Source organism: Drosophila eugracilis, unplaced genomic scaffold (genome assembly GCF_018153835.1).
Source record: "Drosophila eugracilis isolate 14026-0451.02 unplaced genomic scaffold, ASM1815383v1 contig_376, whole genome shotgun sequence".
NCBI classification, from domain to species: Eukaryota; Metazoa; Arthropoda; class Insecta; order Diptera; family Drosophilidae; genus Drosophila; species Drosophila eugracilis.
In genome coordinates, this window is record NW_024573234.1 from 33,382 (window position 1) to 55,071 (window position 21,690).

The 21,690-nt window shown below is 39.6% G+C and overlaps 2 protein-coding genes and 1 long non-coding RNA gene across 7 annotated transcripts in view; 2 read left to right on the forward strand and 1 right to left on the reverse strand.

Annotated features, from left to right (window-relative positions):
- LOC108118533 overlaps positions 1-21,690 on the reverse strand; it is an 84,828-nt gene that overhangs the window by 32,489 nt on the left and 30,649 nt on the right. The gene's annotated exons all lie outside the window — the stretch shown is intronic.
- On the forward strand, positions 2,688-7,083 carry LOC108118536. 2 transcript variants are annotated; one of them, XR_001772945.2, is made up of 3 exons: positions 2,688-3,924; positions 6,624-6,689; positions 6,785-7,083. It is a non-coding gene; the product is annotated as an uncharacterized LOC108118536 (long non-coding RNA). The 2 variants fall into 2 exon arrangements; XR_001772946.2 differs by having other exon boundaries at positions 6,802-7,083.
- LOC108118534 lies at positions 13,233-14,075 on the forward strand. Its single transcript, XM_017231286.2, has 2 exons — positions 13,233-13,601; positions 13,653-14,075. Exons 1-2 carry the CDS (start codon positions 13,501-13,503, stop codon positions 13,957-13,959), a joined length of 408 nt encoding a protein of 135 aa, XP_017086775.1. The 5' UTR covers positions 13,233-13,500; the 3' UTR covers positions 13,960-14,075.

Below are 21,690 nucleotides of genomic sequence, written 5' to 3' on the forward strand. Positions count from 1 at the left end.
AGGTACTAAACGGCTGCGAGTGCAGTGGGAAAATGAAAACGAATAGTAAAGCCTCTAAATTCTTTGCCGCTTTCTCAAGCATTTTCCACATATCAATTAAGGCATTTTATTCAAATTCGTTATAGATTGCAACCTGAATTCAAGTTCAAAGCTCTTTTTAGATGTTGCCCAATTATGGCCGCATTATTAAAACTAGTGCGGAGTGCATGTTATTGCGAGATTGTCGGCTCAATTAAACGTATCAAATCGAAATGATAAGCGGCTTGCAACATCGCAAGTTGTTCAACCAACCGAGTGGAATCGACGTCGCCAGTTTTTCATGTCCGAATGGTGCCGAACAGTGGGAGAAAATGGAAATGAAAATGAAAGTTTCAATTACGATTTGGCCAAACTGGGGCGGGCGGCAGAAATTCGTTTTAGGGGCCGCAGGGAAAAGCTGGCGAGACACTTAATTACCGGTTTTCCCGCTTTACTAAACGCGACGCTGTCAGCGCGAAAGGAGAGCACTTTTCAGGCATGGGCATGGGAGTTTCAATGCCAAATACTTTCCGAATTTCATAAAGTTCCACTGAAGAGAACACCCATTACCGTACATAATCTAATCGAAGGTTTATTCTGAATATAAGCCCTCCTCCTCCTCGTTAGTCCGACTGTCCAGGCAAACAAAGTAAAATTTGCTCAGCTCATTGTGGGAATCAATCGTTTGTTTAGTTTTAAGGCCGTTCGAATAGTGGCTGACCAAACTGAAATCGCTAAGACGACACACACCAACAGGGCTGAGGAGAAATACGGGAGAAAAACAAAGCTAGTAAGTAAGCTGCTTAGAGTTAACAACATTTAATTGACATTTTCGCGGAGACCTTGAAGGGTTCTAGTTCCCAAAGGCCAAGCCTGACTGGCATTTGATATGCCAAACTTGTGGGTGGCTTTTCCCATTTTCGGTGATGGCACTGGCATTCTTTGCGCTAATGTCAATCGCAAATGGCCTTCGGGTCCCAATTTTCCCGCGCCCCCGCCATTCCTGTCGCCACTCCTCCAATATTTGCCCTGAATGAGACACTAAAATTATTATTTGAGCAAATAATTGCACAGTTGGCTTTGCAGAGTGTCTCTCCCTCGTTGGGGATTCAGCCGGCAGCTTGTGGCAATATTTGGTCAGCGTAATGCCAGGGACCGGCGGAAATAGTTGTGGGGGCGGACCGGGATTTATATAGGTTCCAACGAATTATGACAGTCTAATGACCACCAAAAAGAGCGGTAATTGGGTAGTAATAATATGCAAAGACTTTAAAGAACATTAAACACTTATAGTTCTACTCAATGACCACCGTTTTTCCCAATGTTGCATTCAACACAAGTCCGTTCTTTGCACTTGTCATCGTCATTGCCATAAGAGTTCTAACAAAAAAGGGGTGACGCCTGTTAACAAGAGAAAACAAAATGTTGTGTTTCAGGGCCTTGGAGGGAACTGATGGTGACGATTAGAATGGTGATGATGATGAGGTCGGCACATTGCAAGCCCCTTTTCCAGCTCCTGATGACGTTTCAGCCAGCATGGGACTGGACTAACAAGTCCATCTGTCTATCTATAAAAGCGAGACATCTATTTGCATTTATTTCCCTTTTGCAGCAGAGCCCCTGTCCCGCCACTCCTGCTCTATTTTCCAACTCAGCGGGCGGTGGTCGAGTTGCAGACATTCATTTTGGTTTATAGGTAAAGCCTGCCTAACGCCCCAGCACAAGCCCAGCCCCAGGCCCTGGCCCAGGCCCTGCCCCAGGCCCCTCCAATGTGCACACCCAACTGAGCTGGAAAGCAATTTAGTTTAGGGGATACCATTTTACTTTTATAAATGCATTTCACACTTTTTTCTGCATTCACCACTTAAATTGTGGCCATTGGATATATGGCAGATGAATGGGCATGGGCATGGGCAGCTATGCTTCAGCTGCACTTGCTTCAAGCTAAAAAGAGTTTGACGAGCTTAAAGGTAAGCTTATAGATTTGGTGGTAACTAAAATTGATAAACTATAACTTTAAACCAGATCTCCTTCCACTGCGCTTTCATCACCAAATAGTTGACCTTCCATTTCCCGGTTGGCATGCCTATCACGTCGTTCCCCTTCTACTATCAACTAAAAACAGGTGTCGAAAGGCGTCTGCGGTGGCGAGAATGCAAATGAGCATCTCCTACCAGAGAAGAAAACTCCAACTCATTATTTCACATTTGTTGTTGTTCCCCGCTTTTTGGTTCATGACCCAGAAACGGAGAGCGATCTTTTCCCTGGACAATGTATAAGTCAGTATATATCTTGGCCGCGGTGACCGACTCGTGAAACGTGGAAACGTGAAATGTACGTGCGGTCATCTGTCATGATTTTCAGTCAGTCACTCGGCCTACAAAGCCCGAAGAATATCTTTTTGCGGGCGAAGGGGCCAACCACGGGCACAGACACACTGCGGTTGGTTCTGTGGTCTACAGACCAACTCCACTCAACTCGAAAACCAAAGCCAAGTCCATTGTCTATGTGCGTGCGCTATGCTTAAATGTCAATTACTTCACGCTTATTAGATTTTTGATGGCCTTCATCACGAGACGGTGAGATGGCGATGGCGATGATTATGATGATGATGATGATGCGAGAAAGCAGCCGAAAAAGGGGAGAGTAGGAGAATAGGAGAACAGAAGGTAGGAGGGCAGAAGGGCTGGGGAGGGAGAGAGCAGAGATAAAGCCACAGCTCTATATATAGTGTGGCTACTCCACATACAACTGTCAAAGTAAAAATAAAAGTAATGCGTCGCTGTTTTTAATGTGCTTTTAATGCGATCTTAAAGCGCGTGTATGACAAAGATCCGACATCGAAGAGAAAGAGATAGGTCGATACAGCTAGATAGATGGACAGAGACAGTTCTCGATTCGAGAGACAGCGTCAGTTTTCTTCGCCCGTCTAGACTTTTTAGGCGTCTACTACTGGCCTGGCATTTCAAATCTGACCAACTGGGTCAGTTGATCACCAGGTGCCTGAGAATCTCTCTGCCAGGCCATCAGATTAAAAGGGAAAACCACCGATCTGCCGTCAAGATCAACAGAAACAGTGAATGATTGTGAAATGGTCACAGCTCGGCTGCTTAATAATATGTTTATAAGCTAAAATAGTCTATTTATCCACTTTAATATCGTCAACATCAAAGGTTTATATTGAAACAGAACGCAGGTGCACTTTTCACAAGGTCATGCTCATGAAATATCAGATAAAAATCAGAATATTAGGGCGAATTCTCACATTAATAAAGGATCAGCAAAGGCTCGGTTACTGGCCAAAATATTGGAAGGATATGACCCTTTACATCGCCCAAAAAATTTAGAATTTGTGACATTTTTTAAGATTTTTTTGAACAAAAATATAAAATTAATTCGAATTTTAACGATTTTTTTAAAAATTCAAATGACAACGTCAAATTTTGAACGTTAACAGAAAATTTCAAAGTTAACAGCAACGGCAGTCAGTTCGAATGTTAACGGCTATGTTAATACGAATTTCTCTGTTAAATCGATGTTAATACGAATTTGAATGTTAACGGCCATGTTAATTAACATAATGTTAACTGAAAATTTGTCATTCTAGGGTAGCAAAAATTCCCAACTGTTTCTAGCAGAAATGTTGTGACTAGGCCCGTCGGACCCTCAAAAATCAGTCAACTCATTTTCAAGTGTGTGTGTGTGTGTAACGTAAAGTAAAGTCAGTAGTCTTTTTTAGTGGTGTGACCGATAGTACCCCAGCCTATTGGTGGTACGTGGACTCCATGTGGATGCAGTGCACCTTAAATTTTTTTTTGGAAATCTATTTTTTCGATTATTGATGACGTGGATTTATGGATATAAACGATTTTATCGAAAATCGACTACAGCGAGCAGCAAATCAAGGTAGGTGGCAACATTTTTTATTTTTTATATTTTATATTTTATATTCTAAATTTTATATTTTATATTTTATATTTTATACATTATATTTTATATTTTATTTTTTATATTTTATATTTTATATTTTATATTTTATATTTTATATTTTTTATATTTTATATTTTATATTTTATATTTTATTTTTTATATTTTATATTTTATTTTTTATATTTTATATTTTGTTTTTTACATTCATATATTATATTATTTTTATATGATTTCACATATATATATTATGTATCACAGATCATATATTATATATCATATATCATATATCATATATCATATATTATATATCATATATTATATATCATATATTATATATTATATATTATATATATCGTATATCATATATTATATCGTATATCATATATTATATCGTATATCATATATTATATCGTATATCATATATTATATCGTATATCATATATTATATCATATATCATATATCATATATCATATATCATATATCATATATCATATATCATATATCATATATCATATATCATATATCATATATCATATATCATATATCATATATCATATATCATATATCATATATCATATATCATATATCATATATCATATATTATATATCATATATTATATATTATATATCATATATTATATATCATATATTATATATCATATATTATATATCATATATTATATATCATATATTATATATCATATATTACATATCATATATTATATATCATATATTATATATCATATATATTATATATCATATATTATATATCATATATTATATATCATATATTATATATTATATATCATATATTATATATCATATATTATATATCATATATTATATATCATATATTATATATCATATATTATATATCATATATTACATATCATATATTATATATCATATATTATATATCATATATTATATATTATATATATATATTATATATCATTATATATATATTATATATCATATATTATATATCATATATTATATATCATATATATTATATATCATATATATCATATATCATATATCATATATCATATATCATATATCATATATCATATATCATATATCATATATCATATATCATATATCATATATCATATATCATATATCATATATTATATATTATATATTATATATTATATATTATATATCATATATTATATATCATATATTATATATCATATATTATATATCATATATTATATATCATATATTATATATCATATATTATATATCATATATTACATATCATATATTATATATCATATATTATATATCATATATTATATATCATATATTACATATCATATATTATATATCATATATTATATATCATATATTATATATCATATATTATATATCATATATTATATATCATATATATTATATATCATATATTATATATCATATATTACATATCATATATTATATATCATATATTATATATCATATATTATATATCATATATTATATATCATATATTACATATCATATATTATATATCATATATTATATATCATATATTATATATCATATATTATATATCATATATTATATATCATATATTATATATCATATATTATATATATATATTATATATCATTATATATATATTATATATCATATATTATATATCATATATTATATATCATATATATTATATATCATATATATCATATATCATATATCATATATCATATATCATATATCATATATCATATATCATATATCATATATCATATATCATATATCATATATCATATATCATATATCATATATTATATATTATATATTATATATTATATATTATATATCATATATTATATATCATATATTATATATCATATATTATATATCATATATTATATATCATATATTATATATCATATATTACATATCATATATTATATATCATATATTATATATCATATATATTATATATCATATATTATATATCATATATTATATATCATATATTATATATCATATATATCATATATTATATATCATATATTATATTTATATTTCCTATTTCAATCCGAGGTTTCTTTAAGCTATTTATTTAGGGGTGTATAGTTAGGTCGAGGGGTACCATGGTTCACCACGGTCTGCAATGTGATTTGGCTATCAGTAAGAAGTAGGTCGTTTTCTTTTTTAATATATTATATGTATTACATATTATAAATTATATGTAATATATATTTTATATCAGAGGGTGTGATTGGTTATTAGTCGAGGGAATTCAAGGTGTTTCCACAGTATTTGCGAATTCGGTTGCTGCACCCCGCCAATGCAACTGGGAGTAAAACCGAAACAAACATTTGCCCACCTATCTACCATCGACAGAGTGCAGTAGTGGCTGTCATCACTCCTAGTTGGCCGTCAGCCCGGATGGCCAGGTACTCCTCTACTTTAGTTTTTCTCTAACGACGGACGTGTGTCCCCTTGTTGATGTTTTTCTGACTGCTGGAGATTTATGGACCACCCATGGGGACATATCGGGCATAAGTCTGTCTACTCTGTACTTCTGCGCTGGTATCTGAAACTCGGTCGTACTCCTAATCTGGGTTATTTGGGTTCTTAGCTCATAAGTATTCAAAATTTATTATATTTCCCAACTCACTTAATTAATTCTTTGAACAAATCTTTTATTTCTTAGCAAGCTGACAGCTGCCATAAATTCAAACATAAAACAAGTTGACAAGAATCTCAGTAATTTTCAGTGGTACGTATTTCACTGATCTTTAAATCGATTACATAAAAAGTTAAAACTGTCCTAAAATATTTATATAAATAAACTATTTAGAGATGAAATCTTAGTCTTTGTCCCCCTTTAGCTTTGCCTTCTGATGAGCCGAAACATTATGAGAGATGAGGATGGATCTCAGTCATCGACTACCTCAAGGGGCCAATGCAGGAATACTTTAAATGGATGAAGGACACTTAATGACTTCTCAAATCACATGAAGATCAACACAAAAAATGAAGATAATTTACACATAATTTTCGCTATTTTCGAGGATCAGTTTTCCAATGAGCCACAAGGTGTAATTTTCTGTTTTGAACCCTAATCAATTTTCATTTCCCGCAGATACAATAAAGACATTTTCCACAATAAACTAAAACGAGCTCTCTGGACGGCAGCAACAGCGTCAGCGGCAGGGCTGTTAACTTTGTTCCGCCGACGTAACGACATTTTGCAGCACTCCATTTTGAAAGTCGTAATAATTTCATGAAAAACGCAGCGAAGTCGACTGCATTTTGTTTTCCACTCGGGAGGCTGGCCAAAATAGAGGGGGCGGTGGGCTAGTAAAAGGTATTTTAACGCTGGAATGCCTGCATTTCCTACCTCGTTAAATGTCGGAAAATGAGTCGGAGGAGTTTTCCTCCTCGGTTGCTTTGTCATGAAAAATAACTTCGCTTCGTTGAAATGACAGTCACGATTTTGTACTTTTTTCCTTCGCCTTTTTGTGTGTGTCTTCTTTTTCCCTCAACTTTATTTTTGGTAACTCCTCCTGGCCAGGCCACGTTGTCCAGTTTTTTCTTTATCATTTCCATTCTTCATCTCTTGTTCATTTTTTGGCCCGCGTAGCAGACTAAATGAAAGATGATGTATTTATTAAATTCTCCTACTTAATGCAGGTTTGGGGCAAAACGGACGGAAAATTACATTGCCAAGGAAATGTCAATGAAATGGGAAAGCTTTAATAGAAGCAAATGTGGTTTCAAGGCATTTTTTGCTTGATTTCGCCTTCTGTCAAATTATTAATTTCCCTGAAATTTGTCGCGTTTACGTTTTTTGTTTCTTTAACTACTTTTGTTTCATATTTTACCCTCACATGCCGTCATTATTTAATTGCAATTAAAAAAGGAAAACTCTCAACTTGTTTACTTGAACTTTATTAAATTGAATTTCATAAAATCGTACTAAATATTATTCAACCTGTGTTTTCCTCGGCAAATTATTCATTTTCCACTTTCCTTAAATTAAACATGACCTAATTATTATATCGGTCTTTTTTAGCTGCACTTTTTCAGTCAATATAACATATTTGATAGAAAGAAAATCCCCTTCTTTGTTTACAGATTAAACAATATATCTAATATATGCATATCGAGTTTGACAAACGTGTTTATTGATCGTCGTGCTCACGCTCACAAGAATGAAAAACTTTGCCCGTTTCCGCCCATGTTTCCACTGTCGTGGCGCAAATTCTTTGCAACAATTTTTATGCCCTGCCTCAGGGAAGCTCTTGGTAAACTGCGGTGGCTAATAAAGAATGTAAATGGAGCAAATTGCTCGGCCGAAAGGTGAAATTTCATAAATTCCGTGAAAAGGAAACCCTCGCTGCCTCTGGAGGAGCTCTGGACAAGCGTGGAAAACACGTGAAGAAAACTCGCCGGCGGAACTTTATTTAAACAAAACTTGGCCAACAATCGTAGAAATTGTGTTGTCATTAATCTGAAGGCCCCGCCCAAACTTCGCCCGAGATTTCGGGGTCTCCATTTTTGAGTTTCCAGTTTCGAGCTGCCGAGCGCCGACCGCCGAGCTCCTTCTGGCTGCCATAAAAGCATTTAACCTAATTGTTTGAAGTTACTTTTTGTTTCGGTAGGAATGGCCGGATGGGGAGAAGACCCATCCCCCATCGCCCATCTCTCACCTGAAGTCCTCTTAGGTAGGCACTTTTAAAATTTGAATATAATCTCTAACAAAAGCGGTTTGTAGCTGCTTTATTTAGGAGAAATAAATAGTTAATATGGAGATAACGTTGTAACAAGCACGTGCTTGGTGTCGTTGGGCCACTTGATTGTACTGCTCGCAGTGCATCAATAACATTTTTCATTTTCAATGAAACGAAGAATCTGCGACGAATCTTCTTTCCCGACTAACAGCATTTTAAGCCTTTCTTTAAGTTTCTTTCTTTAATGACAGCATCAAGGTTATTACTTCCACTGAAATTGTTGGGTGCAGCGATTGGTTTTCCACCAAGTTTTTGAAGTTGAGTTGGGGGTATCATAAAAAAGGGAAAATCGAATCTGGACTTCGAAACGAAACACTCGAGTCGCCGGCTGCCGTTGTAAAACGGTTTTAAAGACAGAAATATTAAAATAAAATGTGATACCTCGCCGCTATTAGCCCACCTTTGGCCTTCGCCCTTTTTCCGCATCGAATAATTTGAATACTGTCCGTGCTGCCTTTGTTTATGGTCAAATATAAATTTTTCGCTGCTCCCTTTTTGTTTTTCAGGGGCGGTTTTATGACACTTTTCATTCGGCCCTTGCGGCGTTTGCTTTTCTTTAATAAAAATTAAATTAATGAACGCACATTTGTGTGGCTGCTGCTGCTGCTGCTGCTGCTATTCCTGGCTCTCCGCCTTTCTTGGCTTGCAAAGTTCTGGCAGGCAAATTAATTTGGCAATTGCAATAAAACTTTCCCAGCAGCAGATTTGGCCCATTATTCTCGCCTAAAAAGATCGTTCTTAGCACTAGTGGCCGTGTCCTGCTTATGACCAAAGCCATTAAGTAAATTGGCCCAAAGTTTGCTCCTTTCTAGCCCCTCTGGTGTTTTTCGGCTACTGCGCAGGGCGGGGTTCGGGCGGAAAAGGTGGAAAAGCACAGGTAAAGGCAAGCGTAGGTAGTAGGTAATCTAATACCCGTCTAATTGGGTGCCAAAATCGGATTGCTTTTAAGAAAAGCAGATTGCTGCAATGAGCAATAATTGCATTTGACACGACCCTCAGCCCCTCTTCAGGCTTCCTCTTCCAGCTGGAAAACCCGCCCCAGAGGGTGAAAAGACAATGGACAATGCTGTTCCTGCGCTGCACCCCTCTTCATCCACACTAATAAATCCTTGTCACAATATCCCTTTGTCTTGCCATCTTTTTTCACTTGGGCTGGGGCGGCGAAGCGTCATCATCCTTTTTGAATTTACAGTGCAATAATTCAAAACCCATTCGCTGGCTGACAGGCTGAAGAGACGGAGACGGATACAAAGACAGAGACAGAGACAGAGACGGCCTCGGACTCGAAGGGGCGGAATGAGAGGGTTGGGGGGGATGATTAGGGTCCTGTCGGCACGCAAAATCAGCAGTACACCAAAACAATATGTCAGATGCTCACTATTCGTCGTCATCATCAACCCATTCGAGGGCCATATGAGTCGGATTAATCGGAGTAATCAGTAGGATTATAAAGTCTACTATAGTATTCGGATCGTGAATACTAAAAGCTCTACTTCTGATCATAAAAGGGACAAACAGCATACAGACGAAATCCTGACAGCAATGGCTAATAAATTAGAAAAGTTATTTATGCTACCAAACATAGCTGAGTAATTCCGAGGGGATGAAGGGCAAGGAAGGGACAAGGCTGTTGGCAGCTTAACAATATAAACGCCACATTCCAACTGACTTGACTTCGGACAGGGAGATCTGAAATCGGAATGTAAGTGAATCCCGCTCACTTGCACTCGGTGCCACTCCATCTTCAACATGCCCCCTGCAATCATCATCATCATCCCAGAGTCGAGCACTTTTGGGATGCTTGAAGTTTTTGTGAGCTGGTGCTCTGATTTTCCTGCATTTTCCCCAACCCCCAGCGATTATCTTGTATCTTTAAGTGCACAAAAAATACACACACAGCCCTGTGAGCACTTATGCCTCTCTGTGAGGCTTGTGTGCTTAATTCCATTTTCATTTTCATTTTCATTTGCTGACAACAGGAAGAAGCCGCAGCCAGGATGTTTTGTTTGAGTTTTCAAAGGCAGGCGGCGGCTCCAGTGGCACACATACTAGCATCCCCGCCGATCCCCCGCCATTAGCACTTTTCCGCTTTCCCACCGACTGGCCCCGGGAAATGGGTCAAAGAAATTTAATTGGCTAGAAAATAGGATGCTGCGGCGAATGGGCGTGAAACGGGTATAAGCTGTGATCGCTAAATTTGCTTCGAATCACCTTTTTTCAGAGAACGAATGTGCTTATTTCGAACTGTGAAAGCCGTATTTCGAAATTCACTATTTTGTTTCTTAAAAAGCCTTCATGAATCAGCATTATGTCAGATATTTATATCAAACATTCTCATTATCTTGGAAAGTCTACAGTAAAAAACAAGAATTCCTAATAATTCTATATTTCTCCAGCCACTTTCTGCATGGCAGGGCCATGAATCATTTCCCAGACTCGCAGTGCTCCCACTCTCAAGCCCCGCCCTCGTAAATCACAGCCGAGTGTGGAAGTATAAATAGTTTCTTTTGACATCGAAATGTGGCTGTCAGTCATCTTGCCCTTAAACTCCCCGACGCTTCGTAGGCGTGGGCGCCATCTCAAATGCCATTATTTTCGATTAGGACTTCTTTTCCAATTCACATTCCTATGCGTGCTTCGGGCTGGCTAGAAGGGTCTTCAATATATTTTTAATATTCTCAGGTTGGGCGATATTTAAGATTGTAGTTTTTCTGGATGAGTTATTTACATGAAAAGAGTCTCTTTTCATGGCACTGGTTGTCCAGGAGTTTCACCAACGGGAAAAGGATTTTTCTGCTGTCTTCGTTGTCATGATGGGGCTTAAGTTAATCATTATTTTCCCCCAAAATGGAACAGTCTACAACAAACCAATAATGGTACGGAGTAATACATATCTCGTTGAGCTTGTATTTGGCTTCTTGGCAGATCTGCATTTAAGGTTTAAAATGATGTTGCGACTTATCTAAAATGCGAATTTTGGCTATATCTCAGCCAGATATGACCCAAATATGAAATGTCATACCTTTTGGAGTTCGTTATTTGACTCCTTATCGATTGCCTATCAATCCGAGTTTTTCGCAATGGTACGTCATTACCGCCTGCTATTATCAGATTTACCTTACTGCCTTGACACTCGACTACAGCGTTCCTTGGTTGATATAATACCTTTTGACGACAAGCTCACCTGGAAGCTGAGAATCTGTGTATCATACGAGAGTGAGTCATGAGTGCGGCCACTTCCGCCTGTGGAGTTCAAGAAACTCAGGAAAAAACCGCCTGGGATTTGTGAGTTAATTTGAGGTTAATGCTTGGGGCGTGAGCGCTTTAAGATCTACGATTTGTACTTTTCGCTTTTGGACTTGGACTGCTTTCGGCTTCCACTTTGCGTCTTCACATCAAAACTCTATCTAGAAGGTTTTTGTCATTGTTAAAGGTGCCACTGTCATTCATTCTCGAAAATAATTAAAGTTTTCTTGTTAGCTTTCCTACTCTTTAATCTTTTTCTTCGATCTTTCTATTTGTTTTTGATTCTGTACTTTCCTTACGGCCTTACGTTTCGTTCCTGACCCTATATGGACATCGCATAAATGCTGGCATGATGTCAACTCTTTCAGACAGCTTCGGCTGCTGCTGTACAACTCCCTCGCTGATTCATCGATCATTCATTTATTCGCCGAGGCGACAGCTTATTTACAACAATCGAACCGAGGGAATTAAAATTTGAATTGCGAACGGCAGCATCTCCCCTCGTGGCCCCCACTGGCCGCAATTAACAATGACAGGAAAAAAATGAACGTTAACAAAAAAGCTAACATAAAGTGTATACGAAAATAATGAATAATCTGCGGCAGAAACTCGGGTTATGTGGGGAGTTGTATCGTGAATTTAATAACCGACAGACACGGCCATAAATATAAATATGAATGCGCGGCACAAATAAATATGAGTAATTTGTGTTCTTCGTTCGATGCTATGTTAATCCTCTGAACGTTCGGTTCAGGTTCAGTCTGGCGGAAAGCGCTTAAACTAACCATGAAAATTATCAAATAATCGGCCGGCTCGCCCACTTCCGGGTGGCTCTGTTCGTTATTTTGGGTAAGATGTGCGGCTCATCATGGTTATCGCCGAGAATAGATGATCGGTCAGCGAGTGGAAATGGCTGTAGGTTGGCGTAATCACCGGGTACATTTCGCGGATGAGCAACCTCCAGAAATCATGCGCGGCTATTGGATAGTTTTGAGTTTTAGAGTTTAGGCCGGAAGGTACCCATTACCATTGGCATTTTAAGGTATCAGTCGAAGTTTGGTACTACTGGCAGTTCTATCAAAGTTCTCCTACACTGAATATGATATTATATCAAATGAGTCCTCAGAAGAAATGAATATTATTTCATAATTTTTGGCGATTAAAACCTTCTGCCTTATGGATACTTTTATCAGCTACAATTAAACAGCAACTTTATGTTAATATGCCATCAAAAACAGTATACCTCTTTGATTAATCGTATGCGAGCGAGGAGTACTCCACAGCGCTTACTAATTAGGCAAAGCCGGTGAACATGAGCACCTGCTGAGATCGTGACATCAAAAACTAAGAAATTTCTGTATAATTTTGTTTTCAAGTGACACTGACAAGGCTACGCTCATATGAAATTTAAACACTTATCAAATTCTGATTTTCACATAGAAGTAAACAAAATTTTGTTCTCGGCGCCATCAAGTGCTCGTCCCCTCATCGTCCCTCCATTTGGTAACCCAACTCCCAACTCCAAAATCCAGTAATCGCAGAATCGAGATGTCTGCCATCCTACTATACGGAATCTGCCTGTGCTTGTCCGTTCTGGTGTTGCTCGTGGGCTTCGCTTTTGCGCCTCTTAAACGGCTTATCATGCCCAGGTAGGTTGAAATAAATCAGGAGGAGATTTCCCACTCATTCTTCACCCCCAGGAGAGTTCCCGTTCAAATGGCCTTGGTTCCCGCTGCCTCAAGGGCTGTCCAAAGAGACCCCTACGATCCTTTGGAGCAATCGTCGTGGCACAAATCAATTCGCGAGCACATTCGTTACTTGGCTCGCTACGTCCATGTGCCACCCGATTTGGATGAGGTCGGGATGCCCGCGGAACTTCATCGCCACATGCAGGTTTTGGCCATGCTGCAGGATCTGTTCCGGGCAGGCCATTTGCAAAGGCGCACTGTCTCGGCTTCCGTTCCCGATGTTCCCGATATCGATCCCGACCAGAATCGTCGTCGATAAGGTTAGTAATCCTGGGAAATAAGAGCTGGCATTCAGAGGAGGAAAGTGGCCAGCTGCCATTCAGAGTCCCTTTCGATTCCACATCCATAAATAAATACTATGCTTAAACACCGTCATTGTCGGACTTCTGGGCCTTCGGTTTTGGTTTCGGTTTCGGTTTCCCTAATATACTTTTAATTGCTTTGGATTGCTTTTATTTCCCCACGAATTAGGATCATCAGTTTCCTGGGGGAGCCCCATCCCTTGCTTGGGCAGCACCTTGGACAAGTTTCCTGCTGCTATTACAAGGACTTCGCATGACAAGCCGGCATTAGGCGGAGCACCTTCATTTGCCTGACGGAACTGCAAATACCTTGGGAAAATTATAAGACGTTGCTTGGCCATTAGCAGTTTGCTAATTGCTAAGACAGGATGGCAGCTAGAGATCAAAGTTATCTACCCTACAGCCCAAGTGTAGTGTTTTAGATAAAATAATAATTTGGCAAAGCTTATCATCAGGACAAAGGCAGGATACTGCGCTTCCTACTGCCTGAAAACCGAAACTCTCCAAACAATAAAAGGTAATGGGGCCACACTTTGGGAAGCCGGGAAAGTCCCCATGCCGTTCAAGAGCCAAGGACTCGCCAGGGAGCTGTCAGGGGCTGTCGGAGAGCCCAAGAACCCGGCGTCGGAAGAAGGAAACAGGAGGATTGACATGCAACTGTTTGTCACACAAAATTAGCGTCGGGCGTCGAGTGTCGAGGGCCGAGTGCCGAGTGTTGGCAACATCATTTATCAATGTATCAATTGTACGGAGACAGGCGACAATAAAAACAAAGCCACTCCAGTGGCTAAGCAGCGGAAGGGGTGGATTGGAAAGGAAAGGAAATAGCTGATAGGAAAAGTCTGCCAAGACAAGGGTTGACAATTGCAATTGGAATCGAAAGCGGAGACATGTGCCATGTTGACAAGGAATTTCCAGATTTTCCGCAGAGCGTGATTAGGGATAATTAGCTTGCGATGTGACGAAGGGTTGGTTTGAAAGAAAATTCGAAAATAATAAGATTTAGAAAACGTATTGTTAGGATCTAAGTTTTCTTTTAAAGCCGTATAATGAGTTTAAAGAGTTTGGGGTAGTCCTTAAAGAACAATAGATAGATAGTAAAACACTAAAAATATTTGCATTTGGATTTATTGGCCCTTGTTTGGCTTGCACGTGGGCATATAACAAGTGCAGCTAATGGCCCACAATTCATTGTTAGGGCCTCGTAAATCTGTCATAACCGGATCGGGCAAAGTCAAGTGATCACTCGGTCAGTTCTACGCGCTGAAAGGCCACCTCACCCACCACATTAAACTGACATTTCAATGACATTTTATCACACTTTAGTTAACAGTTTTCTGTTTTAAACTTTAACGTGGTGCTCTGCATACTCTTAACCCCTCGCTATATATATACAACCTCATAACCATCGTTATTATCTTCGCACAGCCATCATTATTACCATCTTTACCCACATTGAAATGCAGTTTCGATTCGTTTTGTGACACGCTCAAAGTTTATTAAACGGTGCCCTTGGCTCATTGACTGAATGACCGCCTGAATGACTGCCTGAATGAGTAGACGAGGGGATTTCAATGTTTGGTTTTCAATTTGGCTTCGATCAAGCAGTGCTGCGAGTAAATATTTATCCAGCGTTTGGCAACTGAAGGTCGTTTCTTGGCCCTGGTTCAATTGGACCTGCCTGCCTCGCATTTAAACCTCCGAATTTGTCGTATTTTTTTCTACAGAAACACTTTATTAACTATATATAGGGGGGACTATAACCATTGGCTGAATTTTCTGGCATTCGTCGAGGTGTCTAAGGTTTCTTAAAACCATTTTAAGAAGTAATCTCTGAAAGACTTCTAGTAGCAGTAAGGGTTGCTTATTTAACCTTTTAGCTAAACTGATATGCAGAGACCAATGGCACATCTCCATACCCTGGGAACCTATCGATAGACAATCGATCGATAAAACAATTGTTTCGCCTTATAATTTCAACAGCACATCGATGGCGACACCCGTCGAACGGCGCTAAACAAAAACGAAACAAATCTCGTAAAACGTCACTTGCCTCCAGTCTCCAACATCGCCCTGTCTCTGTCGCCCACATCCAGCCGTCTCTTTCTCCCCCCTTCTTCTCACTCACCTTCTCAGCCATTCCCATGGTGCGTTTGACGTCTGCTGCTGACATGTCAGCAAAATTTTAACTGCCAATTTGCAGCAGAGCTCGCGAGCTCCTGTTTCTCTGTCCCCTCCTAGGATCCTCGCCCCTTGCTTTCTATTTTTTCTTTTTTTTCGCATTTTCCAGGCCCATTCTCGCACGTAGGGAAGTCCCGGGGGTGGAATAGGAAATGGAAGGGGGCAGACAGACGGTTAGACTTACTCCCCCCTTCCACAGCCTCCTCCACTCTCCCTGAGCCTGTCTCTGTGTCTGTCTCTATCTCTTCCTGTCCCTACCCCGGCACCCCCTGCAACAAACATAGCACAATATGTTGCTATGTATGTTGGGATGTTGGGATGTCTGGGTCCTGCCTACACGAACACAGTCCTTGAGTTTTGCTGGCTTTTGTTCATTGTTTCACCTCCACCTCCACCTCCACCCACACCCACACCCACTCCGCTTCTGGTAATGGTGTCCGAATAATTTGGGTTGCCATTTGTTTCGCCCATTCTAATAGCCCTATTGCTGCCCCCGAAAAAATTGTGCGACTTGGCATCGGTCATTGGATGGACTCTGGAAGTATTAGGAGGCTTTGTGAGGAAGGGGATCAAAAGGTTAAAGGGTCAGTTTCATAAAACAATACTAATCCGTTGATTTCATATCAGGAATGGATATAAGATATGTCCTTTGCCCTTTTCTCGCGGAGTTAAGGGCTATAATATATGGAAGTCGATGGAAGAGGACGATGAAATTGTTCTAATTCCTGAGGTCATCACCGCACCATTTTTTATTCAACACAACGTCCGATAGTTCTCCCACACAAATCACTTATGTGGAACAAAAAGCATGCCTGATTGATGGATAATTGAACGGGGAGCTTAAACCGGAGCATGAAGCGCTTAAGTGCCGCCCACAAAAAGGAGGGGAAAGACTCACTCCCTAAACGACAACTCGCCCTTCCCACCATCATCATTTCGCCTTTGTTTGCTTGCTAATAGCTTGTTAGCCATTTCAAAAACAATTTTCTTACTTACACATTCCAGAAACGGCACAATGGCATATAAACAACAGCATTAGACAGCAACATGTGTAGCCCATAACTTCCCACTGCCCCGCCCATTGCCGCCCCGTTGAATGTCCTTTTCCTGCTCAGTCATATTTTAAGGCACAGAAGGAAAACAAAAAGCACAAGAAGCATAATAACAGAAAAAGCGCCAGGGAGCAAGGAAAAGAGTGGATGGAAATAAGCGAGGGACGGCTGCGTTTTGGGAAAAGCGGAAAGGTGGAACACACACAGGCACATATTGACAGCTCCTGCCATAAATTTTACAGGTAACAAGCCAAGCCCAAATCCCCAAAATGAATCAAAGCAAAAACTTCTGCTGACTTGTTCCAAATAATAACTTTTTTCCAAAAAAGAATGCTGGCCAAGTCACATTCGTTCGCCATGTGGTCTTGGCAGGGAGAAGAGCCCGGAAGATCGATTGTTTATTTAAGCATTTAAGAGATCAATACGGTGAGTATTGTAATCGATCAGGTAGGATTTATCTTGACCGCTGAACGATCCTCCTTTTCCTTCACCTTGAAAACACAGAAAGGATATCGTGATGTGGCTCCACCTTGCCCTATAAGCTATATACATATACCCCTTCTAATGGCTAAGCATATTCTGTATCTGCTTAAAGTCCCATCCCATCCGCTTATCCTTTTGCCGTGGCTTACATCAATTTTTGCCAGCTTGTTGCTAATATATCATGACAAACGAAGGGTTGTTCGCCACCCTGTTTTCGTTCTCTCTCTGCTTCCTTTTTTATATTTTATTTCACTTTTTGTTGTTCTTGTTCCGTTGTTGTTTTTGTTGTGGCAGGAAAATCCAGGCTGTTACATTTCCCCCTCATTTTGTTCTCTGCACAAACTTTGTCGCAAGTTTGCCTCCGCCTTTGTCGCCTTTTGTTTCGCATTTTTTAACCCTTTTCCCAGAACGCATCCGGTGCTGAAATGCTGAAGCACTTTCCCACTCTCCCACTTCCCCACTCGCCCCGCACGTGTTAATAGCAAATTAAAATTCACTTAACAATATTCCACTTTAGTTTCTAATTTGAAATTTCATTCCGAGACTGCACTTCCCATTTGGTTAGTTGGTTATATGGTTATTTGGCTGGCCCTCGTTTTTTATTCAAATGCCGAAATCCTCGTTAAGAATTTATGAGCCGAGCCACAAAAGCCGCAGACACCCCTCATGCAATTTGCATACTGTGGGTGCTCCACTCAGATATGGGTTTACGAAGGAGTTTACGGGGCTTCAGGAGGGATTACAGAGCGGGTTGTCAATAATAAATAAGCAATGCGGCAGGCAAAATGCTTAAATTGCGAAGCACAACTATCAAATACTCTCAATTCTTTCAAAATAGATTGATTTGTGTACTTCCCCCCGAATTCCTTCAATCAGGCTTCGCACGCAGAAAACTTATAGAGAAGTCCCAAGATTTTCCGTCCAATGTGAAAACTGTTTTACACATTTTACTCACCCTGCCGATGCCGAAAGAGTATGTAAAGAAATGCAAAAAATTCCCCAGAGTCCGTGTCTGGCTCTTCATATTTCCTCTGGGGGGAGGCGTCTTAAAAGCTTCTGTTCTGTTCCGTTCCGCCTCCACTCCGGGCACTTTCCTTTACCCCCTCACCACTGGGCGGACGGAAAACGAAAACACCTTTAGCCAGAGAAGGAGTCTTGCTCAATTGAAATCAATTAAAAATCAATCAACTTAAATGTAGTGAAAAACAATTTTTAATTGAAAAGCAGGAGGTGAGAGTGGTGCGGGGTGGAGTGCCCTGGAATCCGTTATCCTGGATCCTGCATCCTGCATTCTGAGTCCTGAATTCCGGACTGGACCTGGCGGCACCTGAGTGTTGAGTGCTGAGTGCTCAATCCCGAAGTTCAAGTGGCTTCCACTTCCACTCGCAAAGAGAAAAATGACATCACACACATACACACACGCACACACACACATACACACATGCACACATGCACATATGGAAGGCCCAGAGTACATGAATATTTTATGAAGATAAATAAGGATAAAAACTTCAAACGACCACGAAAAGTGGTCGCTGCTTGAAAATGGACCTGCTGGAAACCGGGATGGGAGGTGGGCTGAAATGCGGACCACTGGGCGTATGAGCAATGGGATTCGGCATTTGCATTGCCAACCGAATGAAATAGAAATCAAAGAGTCAGACGCCGCACCACTTTGATTGCCAATGCGCAAAACTTTTCACCATATGCTGAAAAATAGTGGTTAAGGCTCGGTGGCGATGGCAACGGGGCGGTAAGTGGGTGGTTTTCTCATTTGAGGCATGGACAACCGCTAATGGTTTCTGCGGCCAAGTTGAAGCAAGAATAAGTTTTCGATACCCTTCTGCAGAAAAGGTTTAGCTTAGTTTTTAGTTAATGTTATAAAATACTGAATATATATCTAGAAATCAAAATCAGATCAAAGACTGATTGCATAGTTTTTGACTCACATGCTATAACAACCTCATTCATTGTAAGGGGAAAAGAGGTATTTAAATAGTCGCAACATAATCTTAATGAACTTTTGCCACTGTCTGCATTATAAGCGGAATTCTCCGAACAAACTGCCAACGGAAAAAGCCAAACTTATGTCCAAGCTATTAGTCAAAGTTGGTAAAGCGGCCGAGGAATACTTTTTAAATGTAAAGAAGGCCATATCGAAATAAACGGAACAAGAGAACCAAAATTGGAAGTGGAACCTGACTGAGATGCCAGCCTAACCGCATTTTATAGAACTTTCCCCTCCTCCCAGTGCTCAAACTGTAAGTCCCTATTTTTAACTTAAACTATCGAAACGACATGATTATCATTATGGATTGATTGCTTCTTGGCGAGACTCGTGAAAACCCTCTTCTTAGTGTTTTTCCCTTTCTTTGCATTTTGTGCTGAAGACCCGAGGGCCGGCAGGAGAAGCCACTCAATGTAATGAAGGTCATTACAAATGTACTTTGAGCCGCACAAAAAGTGCGTAACTAAGGGCAAGAACAAAACGAGAGGGGAAATTCGCTCATTCGAGAGCGTTTTCCGACTCGCCTACTGCTTTTCCTTCTCCTTTCCGTTTACCTTTCCCTATTATGTAGGCAGATTTGGGTCATTAGGTGACGTCTGTCCATGAGCACAAAACGTAATTAGTCGACGACGACGATGACAGCGAAACAGAAATATGTAAAGTGGAGCGCTCCACTGACCCACCGAACGATCCATCGGCCACTTTTTGCCCCCTTTTGCCGCCTTCTTGGCCATTGACGAAAGTCTTGGCAAAAAGTTGGTAATTAGGATGTTTGTGCTGATGACAGACAGCCAAGTTGAAAGGGATGAGATTCGGGTCGCAACTACCACAGGATCTCCATGTTCCGGCGGACTTTGGGATCACGGCATTTTAAAATTAAGTTGGCATCTTAAGTTGAACTTGGTTAATTAGATTTTATCATTATAATTAAGTCAGCAGTGGCAGCTCAACACTTCTCCCTTTTCTTTGTTTGTTCTTTTCTCCGGTGTCCTTGAACTCACGTCTCTGCTTTCCCATCCAAAAGGCGAAAGGTGAAAAGAGCTCTCTTCTTTGCTTAATTAAAATCGCAATCGCGTTGCACAGAACAGGATAGAATCCCCAAGAAGTAAGCAAAATCTTTTAATCACTTTGCATATCTCTTTTCTGGGTAATTTGATTTGATATCACAACGGTAACGACGATTTCCATTTCCTCGGGCGTTTCTCAGAGAGATCTACTCTACCCTCATGGCTCTGCCTTGTTCGGCATCAAAGAGTTAACTTAGATTTCATGGAAGCAGAGTTACGGCCATAAAGCGTTTTCCCAAGAAGTTATTGCCAAATGAAGTGCTCTTACAATTTCTCTGATAGAACCAGAGGGTGGGCGAAGGGTTATTTTTTTATGCTTAGAAACGATCATTTTTCTCAGTGGGGGCACACTTCTCAGCATCCAAATGGGCTTTAATTACTTAAGCAATCAGAGCCACGCAGCAACAGCAACATTGCAGCAACAGCAGCAGCAACATCACAACATCAATAGGAGAGGCAACGACTTGTGTACTTCTATTTCAATGTATTAAGGAAGCAGCGTGCTAAGGAGTCGCCGGCAACAAAAACATCGACTAGCAACAAGGAAGAAGAAATGGCTGCAGATGCAGTTGATGCAAGTCCAATTGTGTTGTGTAAATGATGTACGTGCAGCTCGAAAAAGAGAAAAGAGCTGGCCGTATCGATATCGGCATTCAGTTGATTGCTGAATGGGTTTTCCTCTTTTCAACTGTGTGGTTTGCTTTGAATTCCAGGTATTCCAGGTGATTTGAGTTTAAAAAAGAAAGGCATATTAATTATTAAGGGCCGAATAGAAGAGAAGCGTTTTGTGTCGATTTCAACTACTTCTAAAAGCCTTTGGCCGAACTTCAATGGGCATTTGGTCCAAGTTTGCTTGCCGAAAAGACATTACCGCCCGCCTCTTTAACTCCTCTTTGT

Bases quoted from the DNA above. Each gene is read 5' to 3' on its own strand.
- LOC108118534 (XM_017231286.2), top strand. From the start codon at position 13,501: ATGTCTGCCATCCTACTATACGGAATCTGCCTGTGCTTGTCCGTTCTG. The intron at 13,602-13,652 runs GTAGGTTGAAAT...CTTCACCCCCAG, and splicing joins AAACGGCTTATCATGCCCAG to GAGAGTTCCCGTTCAAATGG.